At 43.3% G+C, this 16,043-nt stretch overlaps 1 protein-coding gene across 1 annotated transcript; it reads right to left on the reverse strand.

The window, feature by feature from the left end:
• Positions 1 to 6,546: 6,546 nt before the first annotated feature.
• LOC117442690 (neurofilament medium polypeptide-like) lies at positions 6,547 to 9,391 on the reverse strand. The gene is made up of 5 exons (XM_034078643.2): positions 9,256 to 9,391; positions 8,610 to 8,892; positions 8,088 to 8,222; positions 7,029 to 7,113; positions 6,547 to 6,803 (listed from the first exon to the last, which is right to left on the reverse strand). The coding sequence occupies exons 2-5, from the start codon at positions 8,845 to 8,847 to the stop codon at positions 6,704 to 6,706; spliced, it is 558 nt and encodes a 185-aa protein (XP_033934534.1). The 5' UTR covers positions 8,848 to 8,892; positions 9,256 to 9,391; the 3' UTR covers positions 6,547 to 6,703.
• Between the last annotated feature and the right edge of the window lie 6,652 nt (positions 9,392 to 16,043).

Here is a 16,043-nt window from a genome sequence, read left to right on the forward strand (position 1 = left end):
GTGCGTTGATCTGTTGGTAATGCCTCGGGGTTCCGGTGGGCATGTAAACAAATGCATAATGCTGCGCTATACTTTGTGGCCTCACCCAGTTGCATAGCGACACTTATTGTTTAGGTGTCTTTTAATAAGCAGGTAGTCATATCATTAGCTAGAACTAGCTGGATCTGATCGATATGGACATAAACGCGAGTGAAGTCTAATCTGACGGGAGAGAGAGATCACCTGCTGCTGCTGCTCCTGACGAGTCGACACGCAGCTCTGCATAATCACATGCAGCGGTGAGCGGACAAAACACAAACTTCAGGTTAGAATATCACACGTAGCTATTTTAATTACCTCTCAAACTACCTAAACTAGTTATTGATATGTTTAGTTTTACTGTCGGGTCACTCATTACTGGATCCGCGAGCTGCATGATACTGGCATAATAGATTGCCCGATCGGGCAACCAGCAGGTGAGGCTTCATTGCCCGAGCTAAATGCTAGATGGCCCCGGGCCATCCTTAATGTCGAGCCCTGTATACTCCGCATTTAAGGAGGCTGAGAGAGAGAATGTGCTTGCATTTAACTTTTCATATTCTGCCCATGCTAACATTGCATTTGTATGTGCCTCAGATTTGGCATGGCCTACAAGTCCCCCGTCTTTGTAGGTTGCCTTTTTCCAATTTTTGAACCACTCTGTCGATGTGAATGCCGAATCACCTGAGGAAGGGAGACTGAAGTGCGGGCAGGCATAACAGTAGGCAGAGTCTTTACCTTGAGAGTATTCAAGCCATTTATGAGAATTGAACCAGTCTTTAGAGAAGCACCGTCTTCGATCCCCCTGAAGTGTTCGTGGGAAGAACTTCAGGTGTGGCTGCTTGGGCTGCTCTGCTCTTGACTGGGAGATGTCTGTGAAGAAATAAGAGGCAAAATCAATTATTCTGATATTATAATAATGATTATAAAACGAGTAGCTAACTCCTCTCCATAGTAATTAGTTACAGATATTATCTGTTATATATGACAATTCTATTCAAACTCAACTACCAATAACCATGAATCAGAATGCTTTGGTTATGTCATGACTTGTTAATGTAGAAACACTATAACCACACAATGATCCAGATGACTTTACTCTCGCAGTGTTTGGGCAGTAATACATTACTAACACAGTACTATAATATCACCTTTGGAAAGAGCAATGAGTAATATAGTACTTTTTTAGAATGATGAGCCCAACATTACTTTCTAGCCTAGGCATCCATCTCATTATCAGGGTCACAGTCATCACATCACATGGTGGTCCAGGAACAGCTGCTTTTGATTTGTCCTGTCCTTCTTTGACTGATGCTGCTGCCAGTTCCTGGCCTGCTGCTGTCTGGTGTTGTGCACCCTTATCATGCTCTTCCTCCTCCTCTCCCTCCTCCTCCTCCCTCGCCCTATGCTGCTGCTCCCCTGCCAGCTCTGTCTCTCCTTTAGTCATCTTCTTCTTAAAATAAGAGATGTCTGACTTTCTCTTCATTTTCTGCAAATTGACATTACACACACAGCAGTGATTAATAGTAGCCTATGCATTACACCAGCCCAGCATACCGACATCAGCTAACGCTAGCTTGCTAAGCTAACGTTAGCTAACTAAGCTAACGTTAGCTTAGTAAGCTAATGCTAAATAGCCACCAAAGTGTGTTTACAGACGAATTATACCTGAAGTCAAGCCAGCCTTTACTGAGCCCCGAGCCTGTTTTCCAAGTCTTCCTGCGTTTTAACACCATTGAACACAATTTTTGATCAGAATAATAGCTACAGGTAAGCATATCTCCGTTTTTTTCTACCTAAAGTTAACACACTAAAGCCTAAAGTCTTGTGGGCCTTAATAGGCAACGAACATATACGACTTACCTTCTAGAAGTCTGGTGGATTTTTGTCAAGTCAGGAGAAGAAACGTTTTGCTGCCGGTGCAACCTGCTGCTGTCTGTGTGAATCTCAGAGTGGTGCGCGCAGTATCAGCGTGTTACCATGGTAGCAGCCAGTGGGAGAGGGAGGAGGCAGTGGCGCCTCCAGAAATTGTTCATAGGGGTGGCCAAATGGGGCCACTGAAAATCTTGGGGTGGCCCACCAAAACCAATAATTTAATTGTTGTAAAAGTATAGACTAGATGAAAACAATGGCAAAGAGAATCACCTACTGATATACTTTGGTTTCTTATTTTACATTTTCTGATACTATTCATCTGAAGTGAATATAATATGGATAGTTAACATTTGACTTCAAACAACATTTAAAAGAACCTTGTTTTGTGTTATGTATACATGTGTTGATGATTTATTGTTTTGTTTTTTATATATGCTAGTTGTTCTTTCCTTTTAAAAAGACAAATACAGCTTAATTTAAATAAGTTCCTTTATTGTAAGGCACAAAATGATTACAAAGGTCACAATCACATTAATAAAACTGTACTTTACAAAACAGAGTTCCACATGTACTTTTTAACATGGCCATCTCCTAACACCCAAAATGAATGAATGTTTCTTAAATGATATACCATTTCAGGTAACATATTTTTTATTAAATAGTCGATTAACTATTTTGTCTGCTTGAGAAAAACTATGAAAAATGGCCATCAATTATCTCAAGCCTAAGATGAAGTCATACATATTCCTATCAATAGTCTCAAACCAAGATACATGTTATGTACCTAAATGTAAGAACAAGAGCAACAATCAGTCAGTTGTAGCTCAATACAGTTTTATTCGCCTGTTGCTGTGTTTTTTGGCAAATGCATCCACAAAATCATCAAGATTTATGGCCCTAGCCCTTCTTGATTCTACACTTAACACCCCCAAATTGCTCAATCGCTCATCAGTCATAGTATTTCTCAAGGCAGTCTTGATTAACTTAAGCACAGAAAAACTGCGCTCACGTAATGCAGTGCTCACGGGTAATGCTAGTGCAATTTTGCACAGTTTAAACATTTCATGGAACACCTCCTTATATGGCTCAAGGAAGACTGTGAGCTCTGTCAAACAGTTTGGTGTTTCCAACCCACTAGTTCGCTTCCTTTGAAGAATGCGCGTGAGCTGGGGAATCTCATATTCAGGTCAGGGGTCTCCAACACGTCGATCGCGAGCTACCGGTAGCTCGCGGGCAGCTTTTCAGTAGCTCGCCGCTCGATTATCGATTATAGCGTAGTAAGGTTGATTCTTGATTTTTCGGCCGCGGCCGGACAATAAAGTGTTTTTATTTTAGAATTGTTTCTGTCACACAAATATAAAATTGGTCGGTGACGCAGAGATCAAGACGTGACAGCGGCACAGCGACACCACACACGGAGCAGTCTGCTTTATCCAGCAGCACCAGTCCAGAACCAACAGCAGAATGACCCGCTCTGAATCAGTCCGCGTCGCTGCGGCTCAGAGACACACAGGGAGGGATTTGAGTTTTTGAAAAACACTCGTCATCGTCATGTCAGGTTTTTGGTGGATTTAATCAAGTCGTGGATTGCAGAGTATGAATGTCCTCTTGCTATTTTCAGTTGATAAAAACGTGTTTGTTTGTTTGTGAAGGCAGGAGGAAAGCTTCCGCGATCACCGTTTCCTCAAAACCCCGCCCCCTCCTGAAAATAATGGCTGATAGTGACCCAATATAAACTTTATTATTCACTTAATCACTGATTGATATAATGAAGCTAACTTAATCTCATACATTCATGGGATTCATGTAACAGTAAGACAGAGAATGTAAGTGTGCACCCACATGCAATATTTTTGTTTTTATAATGCTGTTGTAAATACTCCTGTTGTCTGCTGTGTTCAGACTTCATGTGTGTGAGCTTCATTCAAGACATTCACTGTCCTTTTTTTAACAGAAGACCGTTGCTAGAAGCAGAAGTATTAGTTTTTTGTTTTTGAGGATGGAACAATTTCACACACAGATATATGGAGGCTAGACCTATAATTGATTAATTATGGTTTATAATTTCATGTCAACACAAAGAAGAAGAAAAGATGGCTGCACTGTTCAGTGTCAATCCTGTGGCAATGGAGGTTATAAATCTCCAAAATCATGTTCAGCTTAAGTCTCAGCAAAACTCACAAAATGTCTGGAGCCTTGAAGACTCAAGACAACAATAAGAACATTCACCAAGCAGCACTGAACCTGTCTGCTTTATGTGGTTCTGTATACATCCCTTTGTGAAGCAGCTTTTTCTGGCATGAATGAAATCTAAATACAGAACAAGACCGACTGATGAACATGTAAATGACTCCATTAGAGTGAACCTAAGTGGGTCCAGCATACACCTGTATGGTGGACTCCATGCAGCGCCAGTCATCTCGCTAACTGTAAAAAATAGTGAATGTACTTATTTTACACACATGCCATAAGATGCTTGCAAGGTGGTGATTAAGGCGATGTATTTACTATGTGGGCCATACTAAGACGTGAAAACATTGTAATTTGCTCTTGGACATGTATGTGAATCTTCAGTGAAGTACTTACTATGTTGTCCATATTAATATGTTAGAAATTGTCATTTTCTTGGACCTTGATGTGAAGTTAAGATTTTAGATAAGCTTTAGGTATTGATTTCACACAAAAGTAGCTTAATTCAACTGATGAGTGCTATGTGAATAAATGTAAGCAATGCAAGTAGCTCTTGGCCACTTTCATTTTTTCAAAGTAGCTCTCAGGTGGAGAAAGGTTGGAGACCCCTGTTCTAGATCCTCAGTGCTGCAGTTGTATTGTGAGGCAAATTGAAAAACCAAATCTTTCTCACAAAATGTGGGACTGCTAGGATTCAAGGCTTGTATCCCTTGCATTATGACACAGTTTTCTTTAGAAAATCTTCTCTTCACCTCAGAGAGAAGCACATCAATGATGGGAAGGAATTAACTTATCCGAAATGACTCTTTATCTGTGTTGACCTGTCTTTGAATTATTGGAGTGGATATGTAATGCCCTTCAAGCCTTGAGCTTGGTGTGACAGTTCTATCACCATGTCTCTCCTCAGAGATTTCTTTCAGCAGACGTATGATGGCTGGCAGTCTGTCCTTCACAGTCTTGCAAGCATTGTACCTACATGCCCACCGTGTCTCTATCAGCCTTTGTAACTCTTTTGGGGGCCCCTGCAACATCTCCCTCTGTACCTCAATCCATCTTTGGTGCACATATGAACCTGACACAAATACATACAGTTTCTGCAAAAGAGAGAAGAAGCAATATGCTTCAGGGATGCATTTTACACTGTCAACTAAAACTAAGTTCAAGCAATGTGCATTGCAGTGAACATAAAATGCTAATGGAGCCTCTGATTTAATACGTGCTTGCACACCTGTGTTCTTGCCACTCATCACTGAGGCTCCATCATAAGCTTGCCCCATTAGGTGGTTTCTGTAGTCAAGACCATGCTTCTGCAATATTTGTACAATTTTCTGTGAAAGTGCTGCAGCATCCAGGCGCTGTGCTGCTTCAAATGCGAGAAAGCTTTCACATACTGACCCATTGTAATAATACCGAATTACAAAGGACATCTGTTCCTTCTTGCTTATGTCTTTGCTCTCATCAACCAAAATGCTGAAAGCTTCACTTTGTGTAACTTCATTTATAATTGAGCTGCGGACCATTTCAGCCAGGCAATCAATTATTTCGTTTTGTGTGGAATGCCCAAGGTATGTCGCATTTCTTTGACTTGTCATTTTTTTTCTGACTATGGGATTGTGTTTGGCTAGTAGTTCCATAATAGCAGTGTGAGAAAAAGTTTTTAGAGAGTACTTGTCCATGGACAAGTGAGTTTGGCAATTTACTTGTCCGAATAAATGTTTCACTTTTCCAGAATGGACAAAAAATTGGGGCCACTGGAATCTTCTTCTTCGCCATCGTATTTGACATTTTCCCACGGTTTTTACGACACCGCTAACGTAAGTGAGCGGTAAGATCTTACTGCATCACACATAGGGTTGGGTATCTTTGGATTTTAACGATTCCGGTTCTGCTTTTTGATTCCGGTTATTTTCGGTTCTCGATTCCGGTTCTTTGAGATGGTAAAAGTCCCACGACAAACATTAAGTCAAATCTGTATTCCTATTTACAAATCACTTCATACTGTTGAATTTCTTACGGTTATTGAATACAATTATATAAAAATAATCTCTGCATTGTTTAGTTAGTTCTCAGTGGTACAGTTTGAGAATGTACAAAAAAAAGGTCACTTGTCCACCGGACAAGTCAATTGAAAGATCTACTTGTCCGATATTGTAAATAACACGTCCCGGACGGTGGGACGTGTACTTTTTCGCACACTGAATAGAGAGGAAGTTTCCTTTATTCTCACCTTCTGATTGTTTATGTCCTCTTTGCGCAATGTTCTGGGTAGCTGTGAGAAGCAGGGCTTCTCCAACTGTTTTAATATACTCTCTATTTTCCTTGACTAATTTACTATACCAGGGCATGACATTAAGGATTTTGGGAGATGGCCCTGTGGGCCATCTAAGCTAATTTACAGATGGCCCTGAATCCAATAGAGATGGCCCTGAAAAATGCGCGCGGATGAAATGACTCACGGAAGGTTTGGGGGACCTGCAGGTCTTAGATGCTGTCTGGTGCATTCTCTAGAATTATAAGATGAACCACCACAATATTATATTGTACAATTTCAATGTTATTCTTAATTTCACTTCTTCTTGTTTGTGTTTGCTGATTCAACGACTCAATGGCCCTCTGTCTGTCAGAGGGCCACTGACTGGGGTTGAAGATGGAACATTTTGAAGGGACACTCCCTTTCTGGAGATCTTGGAATCTTTTGTCCAGGTGCTTGATGAGCACATCTGCAAACACATACAAAATGTCAATTTATAATCCCTGTCTCTGGACCACCATAAAAAATCATTTATATCATAACAAATGTGAAATGATATTCCTGTCTCTGGACCACCATAAAAAAATTATCTATTAAAACATGTTATGCCCATATTTACTTATGAAGAAAATATTTACTTTTGAAGAAAAAATATTGAATATTTACTTTGAAGAAAATATTATTGGGCACATACCTATGACTTTGATTCTCTTTTTTCGGGGGGGGGCTGCAGCTCAGTCTTTCTCTTCTTTCCAGGTTGTTCACCTTGCTTTGGTGGACTAAGAAACATTGTAATACACTCTGACTTTAAATTATTTGATCATTATGTATTCAGCATCAGAATCCGTAACAAACTGAAATTCCCGCGAAAATGTGGTTGCATTCGATTCATTGTCCGGGTAGTATTCAGTTGCGCCATTTATGTGACAGACAAGAATAGTCAACTCTAATGTCTAACACTTAATGTGGAGAAAGAGATGTCCTGTATGGGTTGATTGTGCGTTGATCTGTTGGTAATGCCTCGGGGTTCCGGTGGGCATGTAAACAAATGCATAATGCTGCGCTATACTTTGTGGCCTCACCCAGTTGCATAGCGACACTTATTGTTTAGGTGTCTTTTAATAAGCAGGTAGTCATATCATTAGCTAGAACTAGCTGGATCTGATCGATATGGACATAAACGCGAGTGAAGTCTAATCTGACGGGAGAGAGAGATCACCTGCTGCTGCTGCTGCTGACGAGTCGACACGCAGCTCTGCATAATCACATGCAGCGGTGAGCGGACAAAACACACACTTCAGGTTAGAATATCACACGTAGCTATTTTAATTACCTCTCAAACTACCTAAACTAGTTATAGATGTGTTTAGTTTTAATGTCGGGTCACTCATTACTGGATCCGCGAGCTGCATGATACTGGCATAATAGATTGCCCGATCGGGCAACCAGCAGGTGAGGCTTCATTGCCCGAGCGAAATGCTAGATGGCCCCGGGCCATCCTTAATGTCGAGCCCTGTATACTCCGCATTTAAGGAGGCTGAGAGAGAGAATGTGCTTGCATTTAACTTTTCATATTCTGCCCATGCTAACATTGCATTTGTATGTGCCTCAGATTTGGCATGGCCTACAAGTCCCCCGTCTTTGTAGGTTGCCTTTTTGCAATTTTTGAACCCCTCTGTCGATGTGAATGCCGAATCACCTGAGGAAGGGAGACTGAAGTGCGGGCAGGCATAACAGTAGGCAGAGTCTTTACCTTGAGAGTATTCAAGCCATTTATGAGAATTGAACCAGTCTTTAGAGAAGCACCGTCTTCGATCCCCCTGAAGTGTTCGTGGGAAGAACTTCAGGTGTGGCTGCTTGGGCTGCTCTGCTTTTGACTGGGAGATGTCTGTGAAGAAATAAGAGGCAAAATCAATTATTCTGATATTATAATAATGATTATAAAACGAGTAGCTAACCCCTCTCCATAGTAATTAGTTACAGATATTATCTGTTATATATGACAATTCTATTCAAACTCAACTACCAATAACCATGAATCAGAATGCGTTGGTTATGTCATGACTTGTTAATGTAGAAACACTATAACCACACAATGATCCAGATGACTTTACTCTCGCAGTGTTTGGGCAGTAATACATTACTAACACAGTACTATAATATCACCTTTGGAAAGAGCAATGAGTAATATAGTACTTTTTTAGAATGATGAGCCCAACATTACTTTCTAGCCTACGCATCCATCTCATTATCAGGGTCACAGTCATCACATCACCTGGTGGTCCAGGAACAGCTGCTTTTGATTTGTCCTGTCCTTCTTTGACTGATGCTGCTGCCAGTTCCTGGCCTGCTGCTGTCTGGTGTTGTGCACCCTTATCATGCTCTCCCTCCTCCTCTCCCTCCTCTTTCTCCTCTTCTTCCTTTTCTTCCTTCTCTTCCTCTTCTTCTTCTTCCTCCTCCTCACTAGCCCTATGCTGCTGCTCCCCTGCCAGCTCTGTCTCTCCTTTAGTCATCTTCTTCTTAAAATAAGAAGAGATGTCTGACTTTCTCTTAATTTTCTGCAAATTGACATTACACACACAGCAGTGATTAATAGTAGCCTATGCATTACACCAGCCCAGCATACCGACATCAGCTAACGTTAGCTTAGCAAGCTAACGTTAGCTTAGCAAGCTAACGTTAGCTTAGCAAGCTAAACTAATGCTAAATAGCCGCCAAAGTGTGTTTACAGACGAATTATACCTGAAGTCAAGCCAGCCTTTACTGAGCCCCGAGCCTGTTTTCCAAGTCTTCCCGCGTTTTTCTCGTTTTTAACACCATTGAACACAATTTTTGATCAGAATAACAGCTACAGGTAAGCATATCTCCGTCTAGCCTAAAGTGTTGTGGGCCTTAATAGGCAACGAACGTATACGACTTACCTTCTAGAAGTCTGGTGGATTTTTGTCAAGTCAGTAGAAAAGTCAGGAGAAGAAACGTGTTGCTGCCGGTGCCCGGTGCAACCTGCTGCTGTCTGTGTGAATCTCAGAGTGGTGCGCGCAGTATCAGCGTGTTACCATGGTAGCAGCCAGTGGGAGAGGGAGGAGGCAGTGGCGCCTCCAGAAATGTTTCATAGGGGTGGCCAAATGGGGCCACTGAAAATCTTGGGGTGGCCCACCAAAACCAATAATTTAATTGTTGTAAAAGTATAGACTAGATGAAAACAATGGCAAAGAGAATCACCTACTGATATACTTTGGTTTCTTATTTTACATTTTCTGATACTATTCATCTGAAGTGAATATAATATGGATAGTTAACATTTGACTTCAAACAACATTTAAAAGAACCTTGTTTTGTGTTATGTATACATGTGTTGATGATTTATTGTTTTGTTTTTTATATATGCTAGTTGTTCTTTCCTTTTAAAAAGACAAATACAGCTTAATTTAAATAAGTTCCTTTATTGTAAGGCTATATATAAAAGCCCCGCCCCCACCTTCACAGCTGGTCGATTTCAACAGAGGAAAACCGACAACTGGAAGATGAGTGGAAAAGCGTCACATAAATGCATAAGTGCTCACAGCTCCGTGGGAATTATTATGTGCAATGCATTTCTAAAAGACTTCACATTACTATAATTATATTTTTATTTAAATGTTGGCTACATTTTACACCAAAACGGAACACAAAAGCAGGACCAAGCATCATACATTGAATTCCTTGACTAACAAGAGAAAGATTCAGTCATTTAAATAAATATTTAACCAGAAATGGGCCGGTTCTAAGGGGTTATTCAGTTAAGCCCGATGAGAGGGGATACAGCTGTGCGCATTAACAGACGTCGTTTAAGAGTGACGTTTGAGTGAACGAGGACATCCCAATTAATACCTGAGGACTCCTCTGTCCTCGCGTCACCTCCTCGTGTCTGTCGCTCGCATCTTGCGGAGGCGGAGCTAAGATGCAAGGAAGGGACGCGAGTGAGGGAAAGGAGGAGTCGAGGAGGGGTATTGGGATGAGGCTTAAGTATCGAGGATAGGAGTCGAGGAGGGGAGTTAGAGAAATGAGAAAGGGCCAAAGTTGATCGAAGTGGAGAAAGTCGATATATAAGAAGGTACGTTTTGTTTTGATACAATGAGCGTCATATTTACCCAGCTAGCGTTAGGTTGTTTTGTAAAAGAGCTTGCAAGTCAAGAGACAGCATTGTGCACCTAACTCTTGACATCATATAATAGATATATTATAGGTGCAGAGTGGAGTTGGTTTATTGTGCCACAATGTAAATCCTAATGTGAGAGTTAAAGGACGATCAACAATATAATGTACCTTGGTCAGTTTGGATTTATCGTGGCATTTATTCTTAATTAAAGTGAATTTATTTTATTTCAGTCCGTCATTTGTGTGTATGCAGGTGTGGGATATTCCAAATGTTCACAACGTGAGCACTCCAAGAATGGACAACAGTTTGCCTGGGTAAAATAAAACATTGTCTACATATTATTTTGTGCCACAAGAAGCAGAATGTTGTAACAGTACAGTAGTTTGAATATATTTGTTGTTTACCTTTATCAGACCTCTCAGGCACCCACAACCAGCGTCTGATTGGGTAAGACTAATTAAAAATGTAATTATATGTAGGTTTGAATTTGTGAACATGAAATCAATAAATACCTTTGTGTGCTAATGACACTGTCATTAGATCAACTGCACTTATGGGTAAAAATAGGATGGAGCACCAACCCCATTCCAGGAAGAGGTCCAATCTGCCCCGGGTCAGAACAACTTCTAAATGATGTTGACAGTTGCATCGTGACACAGTTGTTTGGTGTGTATCTTTATTTGTACATTTGGTTGTTTGCATAGTCTCCAATCACAGTGGGTAGCATTGCCAGGAAGCAGAACATTTATATTTTTATACATTTCCAAATGACACCCACAAATATTTTTCTAAGGTCAGATATTGTTTCTTGCATCCATTTCAAATGTTTACAAGGATTGTGCAGGAGTATGACAAAAGTACTGTTGTCAGTTTAGAAGCCAATGTATTGAAAAAAAAACAGGAAGAGGATCAATATCCTTTTGTAAATATGACTGTCATGCATATCTTATGTATTTGAAAATAATTATTCAACTGTCTTCTCACTGCAGCAACGACACAAATGTGTATGCACTTATCATTATTGATAGCCAGTCTGAGCCAGAAGACAAAATGGGGCAAAGGTATTAATTGTTACTATGACTTAATACTTAATTTTTCTATTCTATACTGTAAATCTTATTACTAGCTTCATCATTTAATATTACAATACATCACTTTGTCTTTCCCAGCACAGAATACCTGACTGCGGCACACATTGTTGCAGAACTCTCTGCAAAAATAACAAATACATCTTGCAGCAGGTTCAATATTAATAGAGCCAATGTGTGGGATGGAGCAATCCGCGGCTTCAAAGGTGCCTCATTCGACCCCTCTCATGAGATGTCAGTTAAGTTCACTGATGATGAGACACACACTGAGGATGGAGTGGACACTGGTGGTCCCAAGCGTGAGTTCCTGACCCTCCTTATGGAATGCCTGAGAATGCAAAGAAAACATCATGTCTATAGCAACTGTTTGTGCCCCATGGCGATGTGACTTTCCCAGCCGCTCACTGTCTCAAAATCTGATTCTAAATGTATAATGTTCTCTATAAAGATAGAACTAATACACAATTATGAATGTATAACATAAGCTGTTTTCTGTATTTAATCATGCATTGGTCTACAATTGAATGATGGCTTCTACATATTTCACATAAACAGACAATGAAAAAATGTGTCCTTCATGCTGATAACTAGTGTATGCATCTGCCAATTAGTATTCTAAACAGAGCAGTGTGTTGAATCCTTATTTCTTGAATTTGAAACAGATAGAATAAAAAAAAGTGAACTTACTGTTGTGTTCAACTTCTGCCACAAACTGTACATGTTTGCCACAGGAGACACAGAACACTTGAACTGTCCCCAGATGTTGGCCACAGAAAGTGATGTGGTAAATCCATTTATTCAAGTCAATCAAAAACACATAGTCTAAATAGTGGTTAGCTAAATAAATAGAAAGATACATCATGTTTACTGTTGAATCTGTGTTCTGTCTCCCTCTCCTTGAATGTCTTCTCTATATTTGTTCTTGAGCATGTCTAATGCACACTACTCTCCTGTCATTACTTTGTCCCTCTTCACATTTTGTCTCTCTCTCTCTTTCTCTCTCTCTCTCTCTCTCTCTCTCTCTCTCTCTCTCTCTCTCTCTCTATTCAATTCAATAGCTTTATTAGCATGACCATAGTTACAGGCAATTGCTAAAGCTCTGTATAGTTGCAACATCTATACACAAATACATACACAGTGGCGGCCGGCCCATAGGGGCGCTAGGGGCGACGCCCCACCTCTTCCCACATACAAAAGAAAATATTTAAAAAAATATATATATATATTTTATATTTTTATTTTTAATGAACAAGGCAAATATCATACAATTGGTATCAGTAAAATGTATAATCTACAATAAAATCTCGTTTAAAATTGTGTTACGATGTCTAAAGTTACTGATAAGTCACATGTTTCCTGCCTGGCTGTCACGATTCTCACATTATGTCACGTTTGTAGTTTTGTCTGTGTTGGTGTTTTTCTTGTCTTTGGGTTTTATTGTGTAAAGTGTTCACCCCCGTTTCCTGCCTGTCTGCTTTCTGTCTGTTTCCCTCCCTGATTACCCGATTGTGTTCACCTGTTGTCCTTGTGTTTCTCCTCCCCTGCCCAGCTGTGTCTTATTCTGTGATTACCCTTCTGTGTATTTAGTCTAGTCTTCCCCTGTGTTCCATGTCGGTTCATTGTTTCCCCTCCATGTCATTCCACGGTCTGTGTTCCTTGTGCTGCTCGTTGGTGTTGGATATTTTGGATTCTGCCTTGTTTTGCCACAGCTTTATATATTTTAATAAAGCTCGCTTTTCGTTATTCTGCATTTGAGTCCTACCTGCTTCACCCATTCGTAACAGAATGAACCGACCAAATTTGGACTCAGCAGATTTTGATGTTTTGGCCCCACAGGCGGAATGTCTTGGGTATTCTCTGGAGTACATTTTTTACACCTGGAAGAACGCCTCATCTAGACGGGGTAAAGAGGCTGCTTTGAAGGAGGCACGCCGGGAGGTTGCTCGCAAGCCCTGGCTCAGGAGCTTGTTGCCTGAGTGGCTACAAACCTTTTCAAGTAGCCCTGAGGAATTGGCACAAGCTTCTAACCCTTTCCTGGGATCCAACTACTGTCCTGTTGAAGGTCCACAGAGTCTCCAAAAAGCCTCTAGGAGACGCAGGGCCAGGATTCCAGCCCGTGCTCCAACAGCCATGATCCCGGCTTCAGTTCCGGTTTCCACAGCCATGGATCCATGCACCAGTACCGGCCCGCAGAGCTATGTTTCCTTGCTCGATTACCTGGCCCACACAGCCATGGTCCAGGCCTCTGTTCCGGTTCCAGCGGCTCCAGTTCCAACCTCAGACCTCTTCTCAGGAACCCGTCTGGCGTTTGGAGGTCCACGGAGCCTCCAAAAGGTCTCTGGAAGATGCAAGGCCAGGATTCCAGCCCGTACTCCAGCGGCTCCGGCTCCAGTGCCGGTCCCAGCAGCCATGGTTCCGGCCCCAGCAGCCATGGTTCCGGCCCCAGTCCTGGTCCCAGCTGCCATAGTCCTTTCTCAAGTCCTTTCTCAAGTCCCTCCTCTAGTCACTTCCCTAGTCCCTTCTCCAGTCCCCCTTTTAGTCACCCCTCTAGTCCCTTCCCAAGTCCCTTCTCTAGTCCCTTCTCTAGTCCCTTCTCCAGTTCCCTCTCGAGTCCCCTCTCCAGTCACCTCTCGAGTTCCATCTCTAGTTCCTACTCAAGTCCCGCCTCTAGTTAATTCCCTAGTCCCATCTCTAGTCCCTCCTCTAGTCACTTCTCCAGTCCCCTCTCGAGTTCCCTCTCGAGGTCCCTCCTCTAGTCCCTCCTTTAGTCCCTGCTCTAGTCCCTCCTTTAGTCCCTCCTCTAGTCCCCTCTCGAGTCCCCTCTCTAGTTCCCCTCTCAAGTCCCCTCTCGAGTTCCCTCCTCTAGTCCCTCTTGTTCCTCCTCTAGTCTCTCCTCTAGTCCCCTCTGGAGTTCCGTCTCTAGTTCCCCTCTCGAGTCACGTCTCAAGTCCCTACCCAATGTCCTGGTCCGTTGGAGGTTCCGCTGGGGGTCCTGCCAACTCCATGTCCTTTCCCGTTGGAGGCCCCGTCGACTACTCCTCTGCCGGAGGTCCTACCAATCGTATGTCTGTCCCGTTGGAGGCCCCGCCGACTACTCTCCTGCCGGGGGTCCTGCCAACTCTTTGTCCCGTCCCGTTGGAGGTCCCACCGTCTGCTCTCCTGCCGGGGGTCCTGCCAGCTCCTTGTCCTGTCCCGTTGGAGGTCCCGCCGACTACTCTCCTGCCGGGGGTCCTGCCAACTACTCTTCTGCCGGGGGTCCTGCCAACCCTATGTCCTGTTCCGTTGGAGGCCCCACCATCACCTGTCTCACCGGGGGTCCTGCCAACTACTGGTCCTCTTCCGTGGGGGATCCTGCCGAAGCCTGTCCCACTGGCTCCGGTTCCTGTTCGGCCGACACCGGGTCCTGCCCGGCCTCCGGAGCTGTCTGGTCTTCGCCCTCGAGCCCGGCCCCCTGAGAGCCGCGGTCTTCTCCCTCGAGCCCGGCCCCCTGAGAGCCGCGGTCTTCGTCCTCGGGCCCGGCCCCCTGACTCTTCCTGCCGCTGCTTTTGCCCTAATGCATGTCCCCCTGAGTTTGCCCGCTGTGGCCTTCGCTCCTTTTTGAACTTTGCCTTGCCCCCAGGCCGTCCACCCGAGACCGCCTCCTTGGTCTCTGCCTTGCCCCCGGGCCTTCCGCCCGAGACCCCGTCCTTGGTCTCTGCCTTGCTCCCGGGACTTCCGCCCGAGACCCCCTCCTTGGTCTCTGCCTTTCCCCCGGGCCGTCCGCCCGAGACCCGTCCTCCAGACCCCCTCCACCCACCCTTTCTTGGCCCTAGTTATGTGTCCTCCCTCCGGTCCCCCTCCACCCACCCTGCTGGACCTTTTTTTTGGGACGTCTGGGATCCGTCCCTTGAGGGGGGAGTTCTGTCACGATTCTCACATTATGTCACGTTTGTAGTTTTGTCTGTGTTGGTGTTTTTCTTGTCTTTGGGTCTTATTGTGTTAAGTGTTCACCCCCGTTTCCTGCCTGTCTGCTTTCTGTCTGTTTCCCTCCCTGATTACCCGATTGTGTTCACCTGTTGTCCTTGTGTTTCTCCTCCCCTGCCCAGCTGTGTCTTATTCTGTGATTACCCTTCTGTGTATTTAGTCTAGTCTTCCCCTGTGTTCCATGTCGGTTCATTGTTTCCCCTCCATGTCATTCCACGGTCTGTGTTCCTTGTGCTGCTCGTTGGTGTTGGATATTTTGGATTCTGCCTTGTTTTGCCACAGCTTTATATATTTTAATAAAGCTCGCTTTTCGTTATTCTGCATTTGAGTCCTACCTGCTTCACCCATTCGTAACACTGGCCTTGCCCGTGGCATTAGTTTATCATTACCGGGCGCCATGCAAGGAGCCCCCGAGCCAAACAGCAGCAACCAGCACATTGCAAAAGTCTCAATATTAAACTGTGCCGCCGAAACATAATTTCAGCCAATCAGCGCCGTCAAATATTTTGGTCACGAGGGC

Source organism: Pseudochaenichthys georgianus, unplaced genomic scaffold, assembly GCF_902827115.2.
Source record: "Pseudochaenichthys georgianus unplaced genomic scaffold, fPseGeo1.2 scaffold_454_arrow_ctg1, whole genome shotgun sequence".
NCBI lineage: Eukaryota > Metazoa > Chordata > Actinopteri > Perciformes > Channichthyidae > Pseudochaenichthys > Pseudochaenichthys georgianus.

Bases quoted from the DNA above. Each gene is read 5' to 3' on its own strand.
- LOC117442690 (XM_034078643.2), bottom strand. From the start codon at position 8,847: ATGACTAAAGGAGAGACAGAGCTGGCAGGGGAGCAGCAGCATAGGGCT. The intron at 8,223-8,609 runs GTGATGTGATGA...ATTTCTTCACAG, and splicing joins AGCTGTTCCTGGACCACCAG to ACATCTCCCAGTCAAAAGCA. The intron at 7,114-8,087 runs GTAAAGACTCTG...AATGTTTCTTAG, and splicing joins ATGGCTTGAATACTCTCAAG to TCCACCAAAGCAAGGTGAAC.